The sequence below is a fragment of the Calidris pugnax genome, unplaced genomic scaffold, assembly GCF_001431845.1.
Source record: "Calidris pugnax isolate Ruff unplaced genomic scaffold, ASM143184v1 scaffold38, whole genome shotgun sequence".
Classification (NCBI taxonomy): Eukaryota; Metazoa; Chordata; class Aves; order Charadriiformes; family Scolopacidae; genus Calidris; species Calidris pugnax.
Window position 1 is genome coordinate 12,103,904 of NW_015090995.1, and position 22,221 is coordinate 12,126,124.

At 39.8% G+C, this 22,221-nt stretch overlaps 1 protein-coding gene across 2 annotated transcripts in view; it reads right to left on the reverse strand.

Annotated features, from left to right (window-relative positions):
- Window positions 1-6,284: 6,284 nt before the first annotated feature.
- CHRDL1 (chordin-like 1) overlaps window positions 6,285-22,221 on the reverse strand; it is a 42,701-nt gene continuing 26,764 nt past the window's right edge. For both annotated transcript variants that reach the window (XM_014955377.1, XM_014955376.1), the window contains exons 6-12: window positions 21,622-21,715; window positions 18,680-18,747; window positions 17,229-17,403; window positions 13,848-14,042; window positions 12,027-12,194; window positions 10,665-10,754; window positions 6,285-9,419 (exon numbers count right to left, since the gene is read on the reverse strand). In XM_014955377.1, coding sequence (XP_014810863.1) covers window positions 9,289-9,419; window positions 10,665-10,754; window positions 12,027-12,194; window positions 13,848-14,042; window positions 17,229-17,403; window positions 18,680-18,747; window positions 21,622-21,715 — 921 coding nt within the window. In that variant the 3' untranslated portion in view covers window positions 6,285-9,288. The remainder of the gene's footprint in view (window positions 9,420-10,664; window positions 10,755-12,026; window positions 12,195-13,847; window positions 14,043-17,228; window positions 17,404-18,679; window positions 18,748-21,621; window positions 21,716-22,221) is intronic.

The following is a 22,221-nucleotide window of genomic DNA, read 5'->3' on the forward strand; positions in this document are numbered from 1 at the left end:
CTTCCCCTCTATCTCTGTTGGAGGGGACACAGCCGTAACGGCTGACCCCAACTGACCAAAGGGATATTCCATCCCATATGACGTCATGCTCAGCAATAAAGCTGGGTGAAGAAGAAGAAAGCGGGGGACGTTCAGAATCATGGTGTTTGTCTTCCCGAGTAACCATTACGTGTGATGGAGCCCTGCTTTCCTGGGAATGGCTGAACACCTGCTTGATGATGGGAAGTAGTGAACGAATTCCTTGTTTTCCTTTGCTTGCATGTGTGGCTTTTGCTTTACTGATTAAGCTGTCTTCATCTAAACTTACGAGTTTTCTCACTTTTACCCTTCTGATTCTCTTCCCCATCCTGCCATGGGGGGAGTGAGTGAGCAGCTGCGTGGTGCTTGGTTGCCGGCTGGGATTAAACCGTGACATACTTGGACTTCAATTCTTGCAGGGTACCAGAGAGATCCTCCCTTGTTGTGATATGTTGGCTGTTGGTTTTCTCCCCAAGCTTTCAGATTTTACATGGAAAGCTTTTGGAGCTTTTTAATAAAGACACACATTCTGTACAACTTTCTAGCATGCTTGGACTCTCTTCTACTGCATACATGGGTAGTTGTGGAGTGCTTACATGGCTACCACTGATCTGATTCCCAGGGCCCACTAAAATGGACTGTATTTCAGACCACTGGCTTCTGTTGGGCAAAGACGAAATTAATGGTAAATGCCTCCAAAATGTGAAAGCTTTAACCCTTTGGTCCTTTGAAACCCAGTTCCCATTGGTGCTAACTTCCCTTTCATTGCAAGATAATGAACCTTCACTTCTGTTATGTGTCCTTGCCTTCAGCGTGGGTTCTCTGCATAGCTCCCGTCGTGGTCAATTATCTGGCAGGGGAGGCCCACAACAGCAGAGACTATTGCTTAATTGTTATTGTGGGATCCTTTTGCAATGTGCAGTTGCTGGGGCTCATTTACAATTCTAACACATCCAGTGCACCCTGCATCAGGAGTCCTGTGAACTGGACAAAAGTTAGAAAGTGGCAGTGCTGCTCCTGACCAAAAGCTCATTAAGATAGACATCTCCTGCTAGTGAACATCATACAGATGACACAGACAGCTCACTCCAAACGAGAAACGTTCTTTTGTTCTGCCTCACTAGGGCTTTCAGATAAAAAGAATTTGAGGCTACTCAAAGGGCCAGCTGTGATATGAAGGGAACAGGTTTAAAATAGCTCTCAGGGGCAGTAAATGCTTAATGATCAGATCTTTCATTGCTCTTGGAACATTTGAGGAAACTCAGCCAGCTAAAATTTTTGTTGATTACTTTAACAGAGGCCCTTTGTTCATATTATCATGGAGAATAATTAAGCCAATGCAAGCAAGTCTGCTTAGCTATATACATAATTAAAATGTTAGACTGTGATTAAACAGACTGTATTGGCACAGAGAGCACCTATTCACTTCATAAAAGAGTCCCATCACTGCCTTAAGCTTGTTTTTACCCTATTTTATTTGTTATTATTTTGGGAAAATTAATTTTATACAAGATAGATAGTGGAAGATTATGTGTTTCCAGTGAGGAGTTAGTGAGATTTTATAATGGAGAAAAGAGATATAAACATCCAAAGTAGTTCATTTATAGGGCAAAATTTAAGATGTAAAAAAGAGCACATTGGTCTATTTTAACTTACTTAAAAGCTCGTTTTGAAGGGGTTATGTTGAATTTTCTCATTTCCTCCCTGATTTTGGCATCTCCTATGCAGTAATCAAACCTTCAAATTGTAAAGCTTGCGTCTATGACACCTGAAGCTTTGTCAGAAATGAAAACCCTTTGATCTATAACATTCAACTTGTTCGACTACCTGTTTTAAGTCAAAAGCTTCATGTCAAACATTACATCATTCTGAGGTCTCCCAAGCCTAATTGCCAAATTTCTTTGGGGATTCTCTCTCAGTTGGCAATTAGTGAAAATAACAGTTATGCTGTTAGAAGGGGCAGACTGGCTTTTGACAAGTTTTTGCAGAAATGGGTCAGGATCTTTTTTGATTTCTAGGGCAGCAGAGCTGGAATTTTACAGCATAAAATCTGTCTTAAGTTACTTGGTTGCGAGGCCAGAAAAAAGACCTCAAATTTTCAACATTTAGTATTCAAATGCAGTTTTGCAGTTGCTAAGAGTTTCTCTGCTCTTCAATTTCTCTAGGGTTTGCTTAACTTCTTGCTTGAAAAGTAACATAGTGATTACATTTTCTTAGGCACTCTATGTATTAATATAAGCTGTGATCATCACAAGCATGGTAGTTATGATATCTTTCTCTTAATAAAGAGTGATCTCATCATGAACATCATTTAGATGGGGTAAATAATTCCCAATACATGCTGACTGTAAAGAAATTGGGAGCTTGTTATAAGCTGATGTCATGGGAAGAGCCCAGTCTCTTCAGCAGGGACTCATCGGTGCAAATATCTCTAAAAAATGTCTGACTTTGAATTAAGAAGAAAAATCACGGTGGGAAAAACTGTTGCAAGTTCTTAAGTCTCTGTAGGCTTTGACCATTATGATCAATTGAATCTTTCAGTGATTTATGATTGTAAAATAAAAAAGACTCTAGGCTGAATGGTCTTTGAATTCAGAAAAAAATCTGCAGTTTTTTCCTCTTGCTTGTGAAAATAATCCATAATTTATAAACTAAGTCTTTCAAACAAAATAGCAGCATGTTTTTTATTTCCAGAAATTTAGCACATTTGCTGAAGCTCAAAATAACCTTTTTTTTTTTTAAATTTAGACTTGGTTATAGTAATTTACATAGTGTGAAGTGAGTGAAAAGGGCTACTGGTAGGATTTGGTTGCATGATTTTACAGCTGGTTTGCATTAATATAAATGGTAAAGTTAAACTTAGTGGATAATCAGTTGTGATTGTAAACATCCTCTAATGTTTTTTAATGCTGTCATTGGACCATTTTTGAAAGGATGCCACTGTGTGGCTAGATTTAAAAGCAAAGATTTTGTGAGATTTAGCTCATGTGAATATATAGTACAGCATTCAAAGCAAGGAAATATTTTCTAATAGCACAGAATTGAAAACATGATCTCAGATACCGAAACACAGCTTTCTGGAACATATCATCACTTGGAGCTGCACATGTCTCTCCAAGAATAATTTTTGTTAACTAAATAACCATACTTACAATCAAATCTGCCTTTTTCTGGGAAGAACTTTGTGAAGATTGATTAGTTGATGACTGTTGTCTATTAGTTTATGAGGTAGTTATGCAGCCATAACTATAAATACTTCTACATAATGTCCTTTAATTTAACTAATGAAAAAACTGGCCCAAGACCTCACTTTTCTTGTTTGATGCTTCTGCAGCACTTCCCACTCCATCCTGAGTGTGCTATGAAAAGTTTATATAGGAACTATTTCATTCTCTATTGAACTGCAGCTACCTCAAACTGCCTATCGAACAGCATGGAACCTGGCTGCGCTGCACAACTCTTCAGTACAGGAAATGAAAAAGAAGTACCAGATTCGTTTCAAGCTAGATGTTTTAACAGAGAGGTCTGAATCTTACCATTAGAGATGTGGAGCAAAAATACCCAAGTACATAAAACTTAAGCATTACTTGGCTCCTATTTATGCCTCCAAAATTAGGACTCACATTCATTGTCAAATCCTAGCTGTTGGCAGAGGGGAGAAGTGAGCTGGGGAACAGGCTGAAGTAACAGCGCTGGCTAACGAATATTAAGTGCTTGAGAATCTGTCTGTGAAAAGTGTAAGTTACTTTGGTACACACTAAATACTAGAGCACACTAAAATGTATTTAATGCCAGTACAGTATATACCAGTATGAGTTCTTCAGGGACCCCTTCTTAAAGGGATTGGGAGTCTTGCTATTTACTTCAGTGGGAATAGGATACAGTTTTAATTAATCGTGGCCTTTACACCCCTGAATTCTTGTGATCCTGAAACGAATAGAGAAGAGAGAAACAGGATAAGTAAATTTATAGGGGATAGAATTGATCTTGGTGAAGAGATCAACTAACTACAGGTGTTGTTTGAGAAGCAATTAGGTACACTAAAGCTTAACGTGATGTACTATCTCTGTCTCTTGAGCTGAGGTCATTTGAGGACAGATGGGGAGTTTTCACTTTGAGTTGCAGTGAAATCAGGCTCACTGCCTTTTCTGAAAAAGCTGAACTGTCATCCGGTGTGTCTACATTAAAAACTGCTTTGCCGGGTTAAAATCAATTATTTGTTTTTGCTTTGGATGCTTTGCATTCTTGCTCACAGTTGGGTTGGTGTTATGTGAGAAGGGCAGGGTTGTGGGTTCATACTCACATACTCATGTAGTTGCAGACATTCTTTACCCAAGAAGTAAAACAGTCCAAAACCTCAGATCAAAAGATGAAGATATTTTTCAAACCCCAAACAAAAGCAATAAATGGAAACAAGGATTAACTTGTCAATTTTCACCCTTCCCACAATAAATCTCAAAAATCTTGGCTTTTATCTAAGATGGATAACACAATAGGCACAAGAGCACACCAATATTACGCAAATACTTCATGTGTTATCAATTATTTTGGAAGTACTCATCATCTGAGTTGTGAAATGGCTTGACCTTTTTTTTTCTGATGGAGAGAGTGTGAAGATGAGAGTGTTAGGCTGACATATTATTTCTCTTGTACTTGTGTAAGTATATGTAAAAGTAATTTCAGAAGAACATAGCAGTGAATCTCGGACCCCAGGCCCTCCTGACCTGCAGAGTTGTGTGGTGTCAGGGAAAATCTGTGTTACATGAGAGGGGAACAGGAGTGAAGTGAGAAATAAGATTTAGTATGCTGCTAAAAAGTGTTTGGATGTTGTGAGGTCAAGAGAATGGGGATGCAGCTGTGAGACCCTGACTGTTAGTGACTTTCAGTCTGCAGCTACTAGGAAGGCTAATGCCCCTCAGATTGCTAGGCCTGGAGAAGGGGACTGGTACAGGAGATCAGAGCAGAGCAGGTGTGCATGCCTAGGATGTGTCCTCATAGAAAGGCTTCTTGCAACAGATGCTAAAGATGCTTGCTAAAATAAAAAGGTGGCTAAAATGAATATGCAGATTGTGATAAAAGAACAGAAATTAACTTCATGTAGAATTTCCAGAGACATCTCGAACTTCAGATTTGATTTATGTATTGGTTCAAAGAGACTTACTGTAGAACAGGGCTGATACTCTCCATTTTATTTATGCTGCTAGCCATGTCTGAGGTAATGTTTCATACTTTTTTCTTATGTTTCTTAAGACCATCTCATTTTACTCATTAGCACAGATTGATTCCATCAACATTTCCCCAATTATTTTGAGCTTCAGAATATGTATTCCCAGAAAGCAGTATGTCCTGTAAAGCAGTAACTGCTCTCAGTTGTCAATGCTTGATGTCTTTTTTTAGTTGGTTTCCATATATGGATGACAATGCTTTGATTTTCAAAATTAATCATGCTGGGTATGTGAAAGCTGTATTAAATTGGATATTTCCCAAAGGTCACACATACCTCTGAGCAGAAAATCTATACATTGCAGTTCCTATGCTGTCTACCCAGTATACTGTTGTTGCCCTACTAACAAGTCCTGAAAGCAAACAGTTGTGGCTCTGGAGATTATCATAGAATCATAGGATAGTTGGAGTTGGAAGGGACCTTAAAGATCATCTAGTTCCAACCCTCTGCCATGGGTAGGAACACCTCCCACTAGACCAGATTACTCAAAGCCTCATCCAGCCTGGCCTTGAACACCTCCAGGGATGGGGCATCCACAGCTTCTCTGGGCAACCTGTTCACGTCTCACCACCCTCACAGTAAAGAATTTCTTCCTAATGTCTAATCTAAATCATCCCTCTTTCAGTTTAAAACCGTACCCCTTCATCCTATTGCTCCACTCCCTGATAAAAGAATCCCTCCCCATCTTTCCTGTAGCCCCTTTAGGTACTGGAAGGGGCTATAAGGTCTCCCCAGAGCCTTCTCTTCTCCAGGCTGAACAACCTCAACCCTCTCAGCATGTCTTCACAGGACAGGTGCTACAGACCTCTGATCATCTTTGTGGCCTCCTCTGGACTTGGTCCAACAGGTCCATGTCCTTATTTGTCTTGAATCTGGGTCTTCCATGGCTCAGTACCCGGTGCCGCAGCAGGTAGCCATGTACTGCCCCCGGCTGGCCGTCAGACTTCCTCTGAGGCAGCAGCAGCAGGACTGCAACCAGGGAACTGAAACCAAACATCTTAACCAAACAGCATTGTACACAAAATGTCTTATTTTATTACCAACTTCAGAGTTTATTAATTTATCAAACCAGGTCAGAGTGATACAACAAGTACATAAATAAGTACTGTAACAGACACACATCCCATGAAGAGAATGAAAAACATGGCACTGTGCATTTTGTTGTCTTAAGTGATCAGAAACTGGAAAAATGCAACACTGCATTTTACTAAATGATGCTTGTAGGGTTTTTTCGCTTTTCTTAAAAAGTGTTTATTATAAAATAAATACACAATCTGGATTCCAACTGTCCTGTCACAAATACAAAAAGCAGGTTGGCGCCTTCTTTTTCTTAAAAAAAAACTTAATTGCAAACACTGTACACTTTCTGCTTAGTCTTTTTTCACCAGCTACTGCTACAAACAGAAGATGCCCATGAGGTGACAAATAACTGCCGGTTTTCCCACCAGATCAGTACTGTTCCTCAGAACCTCTTCCTTACAATGTCTCCACCAAAGAAACGACAAGGTTAATTCATGATTTACTAGAAGATTCATTATAAAATTTTGCACTTTGCAGCACATTTTAACGCAGTAGGTGCCTCGTGCAGTGGGTGCTGCTGATGCCAGACACTTCTCCTACAATTACACTGTAGAAACCTCTGGTGCAGCAAGGTCTGAGGACTCTGTTGGGACACGCTATACCCCTTTCAAACAGCAGGACAGGGCTTCAGGAGGCAGAGGCTACAGTCCCGTGGAAAGGTGATGGGACAGTTCCATTAGCTCTCCTCTTAATGAACACAGGACTTCTCATGGCCAGGTGGTAGTTGAGGCTGTGCACCCCCAGGTGCCTGGGCGCTACAGGGTCCCCTCTGAGGGGAGCTGAGGGGCTGCCCTGCCCCAGACACCCAGACATGGCTGGTTCCAGCGGCCCCAGAGCAGGGCAGAGCTGAGCCCCTCAGCCGTGCTGGTGGTGCCTTTGGTAAAGTTGGTTCAGGAAAGGGCAAAACGCTGCCAGGCAGTGAAGGGAAAAATGTGAGAAACAGCCCTGAACACCAAGGGCTGGGCAGGGGAAGGGAGGAGGCACTCTAGGCCCTGGGCAGACTCCCCTGCAGCCATGGAGGGAGCCCGGGGGGTTTCCCTGCAGCCCATGGAGGCTTGGAAAGAGACCCACTTGGTTCTTACTGATACCAGGTGAGAGTACTTCGTTCTTTTAAATCCACACAGTTGCTGGAGGAGCTGCCATTTTAGCGTGTTTTCCTGTTATGCAGCGGACTGTGTGGAGTGCTTGGTATGGAGGAAAGTATTCCTAAATATTAGCTGCTGTCTGTCCAGGCCTAGGGACAACGGGATGTTTTGCTAAGGACCTCAGATTAGCCTATATACATACTCCTAATTCCCTTCAGCCTTTCCTTCACCTTTGTGTCTGTGCTCCTCGCTTGCTCCTCGTTGTTGGGAGCCCTGTATTACTCTCCTCCCGACGCCGCAGGCAGGACTGGGCGGCAGGAAGAAGCCTGGCCCTGAGGCCTGGGCTGCACAGGGAGGCTGCCGGGGTTTGCTGCTCAAGGCAAGGATCCCCTCAGGATGGTGAAGCTCTGCCTGAAATGGGTTTTTGGCATTCAGCACTGAGCTCTCCCACACCTTCATCCCTTTAGAAGTGGGTACACCCTGGAGTGCTGTCACTGGCAGAATGACAAACCTCAAAATCCTTGCTGTCACTGTTGATTTCACTCCCTGTGAAGACCCAGCCCCTGGCTCAGAACATTTCCATAAAGCTTTGTTTCCTAGTGTGTGTTTGAACAGCAGTATTCCTGTCTGCTTGTGGAGTAGAAAATGGCAGCAAAAGCAGGCAGAGTCACTTGCTTCTTGGGATTTAATCCAACATTGCAGCCGTCAGGCAGTGCAGTATTTTGGTGACTCTTCACAGAAAACATTTTTTAAATTATACTTTTTCTGCAGAGGAGAACCACCTTTCTTAAACCCACTGAAGACATGCTATACTAACTGTAACAGAATCTCTCAGATTTGTTTTTCAAAAAAGTAACAGTTTTCCTAGAGCTGCTGTGTTCTAAAGGCCTGCTGTAGCTGTTTGGTGTTTGTCATGGGACAGAGCTGTCCTTGGAGCGTGAGAACTGAGAGGTCACCCTTGGAAAAATGCAGAAGATTTGGTTTGTAACAAATTAGAACAAATAAATTAGGTACTGTTGCAACACTTACGGAGTTATTAACCGAGAGGTTTAACCCTCTAGGTGTTTTGAAAGTACTGCAAGTACTTCACCGCCTTCTACCATGTCACTTTAGAAGGCAGTTTATCAGCCAAGACCATGTGTTTATAGGGCCCAGAAGAACGAAGTTATTAGGGCTGTGATAGGGAGCTAACACTCAACATTTTTTAGAGAAGTGGGTGGAGGAAACAGTGAAAACCACTTAAAAGTGAACATTTGCTCAAATTGCTAGAAAAATACAGTGATTACCACTAACACCTGCTGTTCAGTTTATGGACTCAGTTTGCTCAACTACAAGACATCATCCCAAAGGCAGGCTGCTTAGGAGTTTGTTAGTTAAAATCTGGTATTTTTATGTCTCCAAAACAAGTATTGTATCACTTGTATTTTTCCTCCACTACTAAAAAAAATCCATGAGTCATTTCAACACCAGAAATGGTATAAATTCAGCACAGGAAATAATGCTCTCCATAGCTCCTGCACATTTATTAGGTGTCTTTCTTTTCATTAGTTTGAATAACTTGCCAAATAATAATAATAAAAATGTTCTGTTTTCTCCTTTTCACTTGTAAAGAAATGCAACTCTGGGAAAGTACAGTCTCTCTTTCTCCTTCCCCCACCAGTAATACAGAGCCTTCTAGTCTTTTGGAGGAGATATTTGAACAGTTGACACAGACCACTACACATAAAGCAGCAAATTTGCTGTGCATGATGTGAATAATTACTGCATTATAGTTTTGGGTTTTAGGGCAACTGTTGACTTAAGCAAAATAAGCCTGCAGTCCAGCTGCAGATCCAAGTTTTCATAAGTTTTCTTGTGTTTCTCCCTCCAGTGCTGTCTCCCTTAACAGTGACCCTTTTCAGACTTTTCAAGGTACAAAACCTTTACCAAATCTTCGAGCTCAGTCCTGCACACTCTGCTTTCACACATTTGGCTGATCTGAGCTTCTCCCTCGCTAAATATTTTCCACTGGCCTGAAAACAAAAATACAAAGGAGACAGATTCTGACTTAGAAAAGGGCACAGAGAACTTTGAAGACATTTACAAGCAGTCTCCAGACCAACTGATTCACAATGGTCAAAGAGAGAATGTCCAATCCTCCCATGGAAAATATTCAAAGTATCTTACAATCACGTAACATATTCCACGCAAAATAACTTTGTTAAAAATAACAAACAAGGACCAGAATATTATTCCTTTCTTTAATTAAGTAGTACTGCAAGTTGACTCTATTTATTCAACCATTTATGAGGTTGGATACTCTGCTATATGACAGAAATGAAAATTTAACTCTGATAGTAAACCAAAGTATTTAAAAGTTGGGAAGCAACAAGTCTAAGTGTTTCATGCACTGTGAACTGTGCTTACTGTATGAGCTGTGTGTAATACAAACTGTGTTTGCTGGATATTAATATTTCTATACATTTTTGATAATGTTAATAGAAATGCCTGCTGTCCAGATAACAATGACGAGCTTACGGAAGGCTGACAGCAAAAAATTAGGAAACTTTTTACATGAAAAGGTGTCTGCTTCTCACTAAGCCTGTATTAACAAGAATATAATATTCGTGGGAAAAATACTTCCTTGCCTAATTTGAGACCTCAGAAAAAAAGAACAATTTGTAATGCAAAAGAACTGGGAATTAAAAATCTGTATACCTTAGTTCAACTATCAAATTCAGTTCATATCCCAAAATAGATGAAATATAAAAAAAGAAATTAAGATGATAAGAGAATTACACGTCCTTTCAAAAGACAGATTTTAATAATGGAGACATTGTTAAGAACATAAGAAAGGCTTATTTCAAATATTACATATATGTATGTAGAAGAACTCCTTTAATAATCTCTGAATTTTTTCCCTTTCCCCTTCTAAAAAATAGGAGTAACTCGACATGTTACTTAAATAAATCCGAATTGGGATGCTTTGCTGACATCAGTCATATTTCAGACTTATAACAGTATGGGCAGAAAACAGCCTATTTTGTATTTTATCAACATGCAGGAGACTGAGACAGCCTGGACATGAACTACTGTTATATGTATCTATATTTTAAATTGCTGTATTATGATTATTTAAATCTAAACTTATAAAATATTGGAGCCATGTAAGGGAGGAAAAATTGGTACATTTGTTTGACTGTGTTGAGTAAAAGAATAATTATATGGTTATGATTATATGGAGAAAAAATACCTGGAGAGATCAGAATTTTACTTACTAGGGGTTGTCCTTGTTATCTGCTTGAAGTAAGGAAGTTCTTCAAATTCTCTCTTGGACACTTTTTCAACATAGAAGTGACGCAGAATCCCTTCAGCAAAGAAATGAGAAGTGCACGTTACTGGAAATGTGCCTGAACCTGGGTGTTCTAAACCTGACTGTATGTAGAATTACTGCCATGTCAAGTCAACTTGTGAAGTAATCCTTACTAATTGCATGGATTTTCAGCCTATTCTTTCTTATTCTGATTGCCATCCCCCTGGTTTTTTGCTACTCTCCTGTGGATTTATGATCGCAGAGAGTTTGTGAGGGGTGTGAGACCTAGTTAATTCTTTTCCAACATAGCTGAACCTCTCCTTAGCAGGAGTAAATATAAGATTACAACAGAAGCCAAAATCCCAGTGTTTTGGAGAAAAACAGTATAATTTTGCAGTCAGATACCACTTTGCCTCTCATGAGCTGTCAGGCAACATCAGTGTCAAAACATCAAAAGGTTTTGTGGCTTCTTGAACACACCCAGTAGTTACTAACCATCTGGTACTCTGTGACTTCTTTTCTGCTCCTACTTTGGGCTTGGTTTGGTTCTTTAAAGCTGATTCTAGAGATGTATTATTTCCATGGAAAGGACTGCATTATATGACAGTTTCCTATGAGGATCAGTTGCTTTTTGCTTAAAGTAAATTCAGTAGACAGGATTTTTAGGAGGCTGGAGATAATTTTTAGTATACTAAAAATTCTGGATTTGCAAAAGTGCTTGAGCTTCTGAATGCTTTTTTTTTTTTTTTTTTTGTTTTAACATTTACCAGTCAGTTTAGTAAAAGGTGTTGTTTGCATCCTTAATACATTTCTTGCCCATATTCTAGACCATCAGTGGTGTAGCATCACTAAGGCAGACAGGGAAGACTGATGTCAATGGAAAGCTTTTTGGTCCATCCTAAATCAGAACTTCCAGGCACTTGGTTCAAACCCAGCTACCCATTCCTCTCCAGTAAATTACACAGGGTATTACTGACAACCTGTTTGTCATCATGCTTTGTCTCACAATGAAGGTTAGGACTTTGCAGAACTTTGTGTGTTATTAATGGGTTTTGTACAACAAAACTTGAGTGTGTTGGAAGTGGCTGTAACAGCAATATCCTAAATAGCCAGAAAAACAGCAGTCTCAAGATCATAGAATCATAGAATGGTTTGGATTGGAAGGGACCTTAAAGATCATCTATTTCCAATGCCCTGCCATGGGCAGGGACACCTCCCACTAGATCAGGTTGCTCAAAGCCCTAAAGATGCCTTGAAATTTGTAAATTTTCCTGACATTTTAATGGAAAATGATACACTGTTTATAGAAAGAACTTGCTCAACTCACCTTTTCTAATTGTCCACACATGTATTTCTATTTGAGGTGGCTTTTCAGTCTCTACTGCAATTTTTCTGATGGTTTCTCCTTCCTCTGTGAAAACGGATTCATAGACAGGAAACGTCTCTTTCCCACAGAAGTAATCGTTGTTATCAAAGGTTTGACTCGGCACTTCTTCTGTTTAAAAAAAGCCCAAAAAACATACTACAGCTGTAATCAAGTCCTCCAGAACTTACTCGGCATTGATAGCCAAGCAAGTTTAGTTTAAAAGTAGAATTTTCATTTGTATGGCCACTCAAATCCACCTCCAGCTAAGCCCCAGGCATTTAAAAGTGTTCTTCTAGGTTCTGATGGCCTGTCTGTGGTGGCAAAACAGTATTTGTATTTATAATCCAGTTTCAAAAGGAAATGAGCTGTGTAAACCCAAGTGACCTGTAAGACTCCTCACAATTTTTGAACCTGTTGTCCACTTTTCATGCATATTCAAAATAATGGTAGAAATCTCAGAGGTAATAAAATAACTAAATGAAAACTGGTGGTTGGACAGAGTGAAAGGACCCAAATGAATGCTTTGCTGAGGAAAAGGGCAGGTAGAACCTACAAGATTTGCATTTTGCTCAGCAGCAGCCAGCTGGTCAGCGCAAGCCTGTGCTAGCCACAGTGCCCATTATCTCCTGCCCACTGGTAAGGCTGCAGAGCATATAAGTAGAAATTGTAATTATTCTATTGGCAATTGGAAGTTGGACAAATATGTAAGAGAGGTGATGCAACTCAGAAACCAGGAGTGCTGTTTGTGGAATAAACTAATAATTAATACATCTCCACACATACAGGACAGAGGAAGAGGTTCAGCTTTCTTCAAAGTTGGCACACAGAATCTCAAATGAAAAGACAGTAGCTATTTGCTATTAAATTTTCTATTGAAGCTTGTTAGCTAGGTTTTGCTGTCTGTTGTCAGCAAAAATGAGCCCAATAAAAGCTGTGGATCTCTGATTCACAAGTATCCAAAAGGATCTAGATACACACCACCTGTCTGCCTACTGCCACTGCATCCAGCTTTTCCCAGTAAGCAAGGCTAGCAAGAGGAAGTGGGAAGTGGGCATTCTGTCAAGGATTTCTGTGTATGACTAAACAACTCATTTCCTCAGAGCATTTCCACCCAATCCATCACCAAACAAACATAGAAATGGGCAATACAGATTAGAAAATAAGTTTAAAAGTACAGAAGGGAACTGGATACTCCTTTACTCTTTGTACCATATGCAACAGGGTTGGACATTTGGCAGACCATCAGCAGATTCATCTGAGCAGATTTTACACTAGTTGTAGGCATTGATTTTAGTAGGTAATGTCTACATAAGTTTAATCATTAGTGCAGCATAGACACAATGCTAAATTTGTGATAAGTTAATATTTATTTTAAGGATTAATCTCCATGCAAATCACAAACTAGAAAATTAAGGTTCTGTGGGCCCTGCAGTAGGGGGAGAATAGGAGAGCCTTTTGACAACAATAAACTTTCTGTGTACGTTCCTGTAAGATTCTCTTTGGAAATGAGTGTCAGGAAGTTATGCTAACGGCAGAGAGAACGGCAGTGACTGATCAGAACATACGTGCCCCAGGCAGCCAGACCCCCATTTGAGGAACAGCAGTGAACAGCAGGGCTGGCCTGGCAGCTCCGCCTGTCTCACATGTAGATCTCCCCACACACATTAGAGCAATGGGCACAGCTATTGCTATTTTCATCAGATCTTATTGTGACCAGAAGGCTTGAGCCAAGCCCCTTAACATGCACAGCAAAAATATGGTCTGTGATCAACTTAGTTTTACCTGGACAGACTTTACAGCATTTTCCTTCTACTTTCTGAGGGTATTTGCAGGAATACTGTTCTGGACAATGAATTTTCTTACATTCTTGTTTGGTGATGTTGCAGGTGCACAACACACACTCTACGATTCCAAAGGCCCGGAGATTAGGATGCCAAGATTCACCATGTGAGTATGTTTTGCCATTTGAAACACAAACTACGAAAGAAGAGAAAAGGAAGAAAAAGTACAACTGGAAAAGGTATGTTCACTGGCTACCTCTCTATGAATATTCATTTGATTCATGCACATTTGTTTAAAGCAGTGTCTCTATATATAATTTGTTGGTGTCTCTGGCCCATTTCTCTGCTTGTTAACTTTAACTGGGAGTTTTAATACTTAAAATGAGTCTGAGACAGTGATCACCCTTTTCTGAGCAGTTTTGCCTTGATTCCAACTCTGCTGACACTGGTGGCCATCACTACTTTGAGGAGAACAGTGAAGGTGGCTGAGTCAAGTATTTGACTAGCTCTCCAGGGCACATATTTCAGTGGTGCATCATCAACCAGTTTATAAAATTCACTCCTCCTTCCCCTCCTAATCTCTGTCCAGACACAGGGCACAGCCTGATACATTGGCTGTGGCTTCTAGAATTGAATCTGCAGATGACAGGATTATGACATTTGCTTCTGAGTCATCTGCACAACTTTTCTCACCAGGAGCTGAACATGATTTTTACAGTGAGAGACATGCTATCAGCAGGATGGATTAGGGCCACCTGGGCCTTTTATTTGCATTAGAGTTCCTGCTACACAACATACAGAACAGAGCAAGGGAATGTTGCAAAATGAAGTTTAATGTCCTTTCTGGAAATATATATATATCTATTGGTATGTAAAGACATTTGGCTTTTGGAATCACAAGAAAATATTAACAGAAAAGAATGCATTTCGGACTGAAATTTCATTCCAATAGCATCAAAGCACCTCAAAATATTTATTCATCAGTGCCCTTGGGAGACAGAGAAATACAGCTGACATAAGGAGAGTGGAAAAATCCACGTCTGGTGGAAGCCAGTTTGGGTCACCCGGCAGTTAATGGGAATTATATCACTTTACACCATGTTTGCATTTGTCCTATAAACCTTACTTCTTTCTTTTTAAATATTTTATAAACACAAAGAAAAATGCAAACTAATCTTAACAAGGTGAAGGAAAGGGCACTGCCTGATTTCTAAAAGAAACTAACATGAAGCTGGGATATGTTGTAAATATTTCCAATTCTTCTAATATGGCATCATTTTTATTAATGTTTTTATTTGTAAAATATGTTCCTATTTTGCCTGTAACTTTCAAAAGCAATTTAATTTTTATCTGTAATCTGAAATTTACATCTAACTGGTAACAGATGTGACCAACTGGCTTATACTTTGCTGAGTTACTGAGATTTATGGGGAGTGTTTTTTTGCAATGTATTGTCTTTCATGGAGTTATGCTATCATTTGGTTTATAATTTGCTATTTTTTAACTCTTTCTTAAGATATGTTTTTATTTTAGAGGTTTTGTTTCTGAAATAAAAGCAAATAAAGTGTTATCTGTGTACTAAAAACATGGGAGAAAAAACTATAAATGAGAAAACTGTAAGTACTCAGCTGCTCAGAAGGCTTCTTACATGCTTAAATACTGTATTATTAGTTACATTTATGCTTGTATGGATTTTTTTTCCCAGCTAGAGTTATCCAGATGCTTTATGGACATAAATATTTCATGATTTCTCCCTGACAGTGGAAGGGATAATACATGACGTGGTGTAGATACATATTCTCTCTGTTTTAAGGGTTTGTTTAGCACAGAACAGTTAAATAATTACTCTGAGGTAGCAGATGAAGCCTCCAGTAGAAGCTGAAATAATGGCAAATAACTTCCAGTTTCCTGATGCCCTATTTTTAGTGCTCTTCATGTTTAGAATGATAAGTCTGTATCCATGCAACTGCACAGTATTTGCATGTCAGGAGAGCTGTTGTGTGTTTATTTTTTAAATTGTTGAAATGCGTCTCAAGGGGGATGTGCATTAATTTATAAACCACTTGCTAATTGCACAAGAACAAAAGAAAATACATGGTCAGCATTCCTGTTTCCATCATGGGGATCTGTCAGACACTCTCCAGGCAGTGAGTGTCTGAAGTTGCTGCAGTTACTATATACTGCATCCAGAAATATGCTATTCGTCTGTATGCTCTTTATTTGGTGAAACAAATCAGTTAGAAATTGCTTTGATGATGTCTTCATGTGTGAATTGCATGTCAAAGATATTGCACTGCATGGAGATTCCTGCTCCTAGATTCAGCATAAAACACTGGCATGATCTGAATGTTTTTTCATGCTTGTTCAGGTGGATAATAAAGATCCTATGGCCAACATTCCTTCTGTTAGTTAATACCTTAAAAGATTAGTTGGCCTTAATACAAGGGCTTTTAACTCTTTGTGGGTAGTTTCTAAGTGCATACTGACTCGTATTTGTGGATAGATACTCTTCTGAACATGCATTTATACAGCTATTTCTTTTATGGCTTCTTAGGCTTGTTCCTGCCAACCTCTGTTCACTGAGATACACCCACTGTGGGAATTGACCATCCCACCCTTTTTATTGTACAAATAGAATTCTTAGAGTGAGACTCATTACATTCATTAACTTTGCCTCTTTACAGCTCAGGCGTCCTGTACAGTACATCCTAGTACAGGCTAGTTGCCTACTCTGCCTCTAGTATTAGTCATGTAAGAGGAAAAGGACCCCTTGCACCCCACTGTCTCAGACAACTAGCTTAAGATGAGGGAAGTCATGACGTTGTCTTCCTTGAGAATAATTTAGTAAGCCTTGAGGGCAGAAGAACTCTTGATACTATGGCAAAGCTTTATGGTCTGAGATTTGTGAGGCAGTTTAAACATATGCTGCTTACAGCTAGTAAAATTACAAAATATGAGACAGTGTAAAGAAAATAAACATGAGCAAATTCCTACTGGACAAGTCACTGATGAACAACTTAGCAAATCTAAAGGCATGAGGATGTTCTTTATGGCAGAAAGCACTCATTTCCCTGGTAACCGCTCCATGTGTTCTCAGAATTATGAAGCACAATCCCACAAAGTAATTCTGAGAGCAACACAACAGTGTGGTGTCTTTGCAGAATGAAATGCACTGTTGTACGTGTAGGCATAACTGATCTAAGTCAAGAGATAATTTTGTATCTTTAATAGTTTATTGCTTTTTGCCTTCCTGATTTGCATTGGGTCTCTTGATACCAGCCTGAATTTCCAAGATTCTGCTGTATATTTTGAGCAGTCTTTTTGAGCTCTAAGTGACTGATTCCTGACCTAGAGTAATATTATAAGAAGTACTTGTCTTTACCTCGTCCGTGCTTATGCCTGTTGTTGATGACGATTTGTACTATTGTTCCTGAAGCTTGCTGGGGATCCGGTAGGACTCCACGGTTACTCCTCGCATTGGGAAATCGTGGAATGTTGACTACCTGCCTCGCAGAGCTGGGTGACAGGTCGTAGTGGGAGCGATGGTATGAGTGTCTCTGTTTGGAGACAGAAAGAGCAGGAAAGTAAACGTCTCATTCCAATGAACATGAGAAAAGAAGCTGTACTAGAAGCTTAGCACAGGTAAAATGTTGCCACTGTCATCAAACATCATCAAATGTAATGAATGGCACCATACTAAAGGCCATTCAGGTTTTGCAGATAGTTAACATGGTAATGAAGTCATTTACACATATGCGCTTGTAACTTATCTTACCAGACTGTGTATGTCAGTGTAGGTGTCTTTATCTAAGTTGGTCATCTGATGTCCCTAATCAAGCCAATGGACAAAGAGGCAATTTTAGAACAATCCTGCTGTGGATCTCTGCATCATGAGATGAATCACAACCCACAAGTGCCTATTTTGCTCCATGTGTTAAAAATGGTGTTCAGAGCTAGATAACTTTACTGATGTCTACTCTACTTTAATATTAGATGAGAAGAATCATAAGCCTGTGTAGGTTTCCTTATCAAAATTGTTTTCTATTGGGACTCCAGTGGCAGAGCACATCCAGATGACAGCCCAGCTTCCTGTTCACTTGCAGCTTTTAACTCTTATGCAAGGCCATGGTTAGCCTTGCCCAGACTGAGCAGAACCTTATTAGAGAAGTCTTACTTTATTTGCAAAGGAGAGCAGTAGTGGTAGTAGTGTGCAGCATGTCTTCTAGAGCAAAAACACTGGTTATTTTCAGAGAATTCTCTTCCAAAATACCCATGGGCATGAAGGAATAGTGTATATTGTATATTCCAGCAGTTATTTTCTCACAAATCCAAAGATCTGCTGGTTCATCTCTTTAGGTACTTGCACCTAATGCTTAAAAGCTCTTCATATTCTCTCCAAATGCTGTTATAAAAATAATCTGTTGAGGAGTAAGTTGTTAATGGATACTCTTAGCCCCAGAGCTAGGAGAGCCCCTAAAGTAAATATATACATATGTATATGTCAACTGGAAAGTGTTTGCAATTATGATTTAAAAGTGATATCTGCACAGCAAACAAAATGTTGTAGAATTTTATTCTTATAGAGCATATACAAAAAGACTAAATCCAGAGCCCACAGGAGCTCATGGGAGTTTATAATTCAGAGTTAATCATGAATTCACATTGAGTTTATTAAGGAGGTTGCAGAAGTGGAAGAAACTTGTTTTGGGCTAGATTCACAGAACACAGGATGAAGCAGTAGATATTCAGACCTGTTATCATCTTTTTTTCTCAATCTACTGGCATGCACAGCACAGCAGGAAAATATGTCTTTGAATTGTAGGTCACACTTACCGCTTCCCTGTTGGCTGGCTGCCGGAAGATATCTCCATCAGAATGTTCCCATGATAATTCTCCATCTCCTGTGCATGAAGCAGAGCGGTATCAGTTAGGGGAGTAATTGTACAACACTTTGGGAGATACTTAGGGGAAAAGTTTCATCCAGCTTTACAGCTAAATTTAGGGAGGGGGTTGCATCAGTATGTAGAAGTGTCAGTCTGTAGTCTGACTTTATTGTACAAGATTCTATAGAGACCAAAAGAAAGATCTCAGTAAATCATCTAAGGAGGAGGAAGATTTGCTATCAGTTTTACGTGGCTTAACAATATGCTGTGATCAAGGTAATTTCCAGCAACCATTTGCTATGTGATCTCAGGCAAAGCCGAGGAGACATGACTTAGCGTAGCTCACAGAGAAAGGCTAAATTGCGTGACCTTCCATCTACTGTGTGCTGAGGGAACCCACAAGCACAGCTGCTGTTGCTCAACTGACATGTAACTTGACTGAGAATTGAATCCTGAATTACATTTTTGTAGTCAGCTCTGAAGTGTAGCCATTAATAAATAACATTGTATTATATATATCAAGAAAAAGTAACCCGTATTTTGTCCTGCAAATTTCCTGTAGCTGGTTGTTTTTTTCCTCTTATTTATACTTCATTTACTAAAAATTGCTAAGTCATGATTACCCCCAGATATGATTATAAACCAGGGAGGCGCTTTCATCCGTTTGTCAATGACACTGTCTCATAAATAGAAGTGATGGTGATGCTCAGTGAACAGCTCATTAGACACAAACCAGCAACTCTTCCAGGAAGCCAGGCATGTGCAATGAGGAATGGCAGGATGTATGAGAAGTTGGCCCACTAAGACCAGACCCCATCTAAGCTCACAGGATCCTATATTTGCATGTAGAGAGTATGAGATGTTCAGCACTGCTTTTTGAATCAGCCAATCAAAGTACTACAGAATAAGCTCATAGCACTAAGGACCCTCATAACAAAGTAAGGACATTCTGACTTGTCTTTTAAAAGATAAAAGGTCTTGCTAGAACACTTGTGATTTGTGCATGTGATGCAGAAGTAATGAATACTTTTGAGAATCAATCTGATGGACTTAGGGAGCCAAGCTCTGGTTCCTCACAGCCAAACGGGATTCATGGAAAAGGAAGCTGGAAAGAAGAAACCTTCAGTTTCTATTCACAAGTAGCATTCAGCTGTTTTCTTTATGAAGACAACTTCACAAATACAAACATAACTAAGCATAACCTATGGTGGAAACTAAATCAGTTCAGGCTGGAGAGAGAATGTGACTTTAAGAAAGTTTTAAAGATGTATTTAGAGGTGTTCCTTGATAAGGCAAGCCTGGAACTTGAACTGACATCTGATTCTTGGAAAACTTGTATGAGAACAGGAGAAATCATTTAGTGTCGAGGGGAGCTTGGAATTTATCCCAGCCTTGGAATTCAGATACAGGTATGGATTTTGCTAGTGGCTCAAAGCCTAGCTCTGGATGTGCCAAGCGTTGGGCTGGAATGCAGAGCAGTATCATCACATCAGGAGCTTTACATTAATGGCACAGATGATGGGTTTGGGTCCTCGAAGCAGGATAGCTGCTGCAGCACTAGTAGTGTGTGAGGCTTGGGAGAGCCTTGGTGCTGATGCACATATGCCTCCAGTTCCGGAGTTAACTCATCCAGGTTTAACTCAATCAGATCTGTCATGGATCCACTACCACAGTGCATACTACGTGTGAGCATTTTATCGTCTATGCAGTTTATAAGAACTTTCCCCTTAACTTAAATCAGCATCTGAACCATGGGGCTTAGAGACTTCCCTAGTCAGTAGTAGAGGAATGAATAGGAAAATCAGCAAATTTTAATACATTATGTTAATATATTTGGACATGTAGGGAGCAGAAACTGACTCACAGTTACCTCCTCATGAGCTGTGCTAGATCTTGATGCAAACATTTTGGTTAGGTTTGCGTTTCGTAGGAACCACAGAGGGAAGATAAAACAGCTTGTGCCACATTGAAAAGGACAAAGTTGATTACAAGACAAATTATAATTTAACACTTTTAAATAAGAGTAATAGGCAGTGGGATACATTAAAAAAACCCTGCATCAGTGGCGACACTGGGTTGTCTCTACTGCATAATCCAATTTAATCTCACCTCTCATATGGAAATTCCAATGAATTTACTCCTAATAGTGACTCTCTCTGGCTGAAGTGACTTGATTTCTCCAGTCTGAGGCTAGTTTACAGCATAGCTATGTCTGATACTTCATACTTTGAAAGTCAGTTTGATTTTTGTAACTGGAAGAGGTCGGTTTCAAATACAGATCAAATAACTATCATGGAATAGATACTAGAAATCATATGATTAGCAAGAACTTACTTTAATTAATTGCCAATGTCCTATGTTTAAAATGGTATGTCACTAAATCTCACCCTGGGAAGCCTTGGCTATTACTTTGCCTGCTTGAGATCAGAAAATTTTCTAAGTAGTTTGCTTGGCAAAATGTTTCAAGATTTATAAAGATACTGTGAAGTAACACAGCAAAGCAGCAGAGAACAAGGAACAGTCTCCATGCAAAGGAGTACTGCATAGAGATCCTCATCCTTGCTCTGACTGAGCTGATGATGCAGCACACAGCATTGCTCTGCTGAGAGATTAGGTCCTACATGATGCCATACTTAAGTTAATTACCCCTGCATCTCCGCAGGCTAAGTAGCTTAGATAAGGTGCATTCTCTCCTTGTTTCAACTTAGGAAAACAAAGGTATCCATGTTACGCTGCTGGGATTCGAGGTTTAATTTCCTAACCCGGACTGGATTCCAAGTACATGGGAAACTTGCAGATAGTGTCCTGAGTCATGGTGCTGGTGCACAGACAGGGCTCCGGCAGGGAAAGGAGTAAATTCAGAGCCTGTCCTGTGGTTGTACTTGAACTTACCTCTGCAAACTGGACAGCAGGACTCCGGAACAGAAACTGGGAAAGAGCAAGTTAATTTGGGACAAGTCTTCAATCCACAGTACACATTTCCTTCCTGCCAGTAAAACACAAGAAGAATTTAGAAGGAGCCATCGATTTGTCTGGTACTGTATATGCACTTTTAATGGAGATGCTTAAATCTAGGATGTGCCACTCTGGTATGCAAAAGCAGAATATTAGACCAATGAAAAGTCCAAATATCTGCTTTTAAAATTTGTTGTCGCACAGAGAAAGGTCTCTTTCTTTAAAAAAACAGGGGGAAAAGGAAAGAGGTAAAAGTGTGTGGGGACAAGAACTGCAATTATTGTAGGCTGAAAATGTACCTGACATGGTTAGTACTAAAATCACACGGTGTAAATTTCTGCCACTTCCTCCTCTCCCTCTGTTGTGTCTTACCATTGAACTGGAGGAATAGCTGAGCAGTAACTGAAAGTCATAAAGCCTGTTCAGTACTTGGCCTGTTAAAGTTGTAATTAATGTAGAATATGATGATGATTTGATCAGAGAAAGTCTAGAGTTGCCAATACTTGATACTGAGGAGCTGGTTGTATCAAGTGGGAT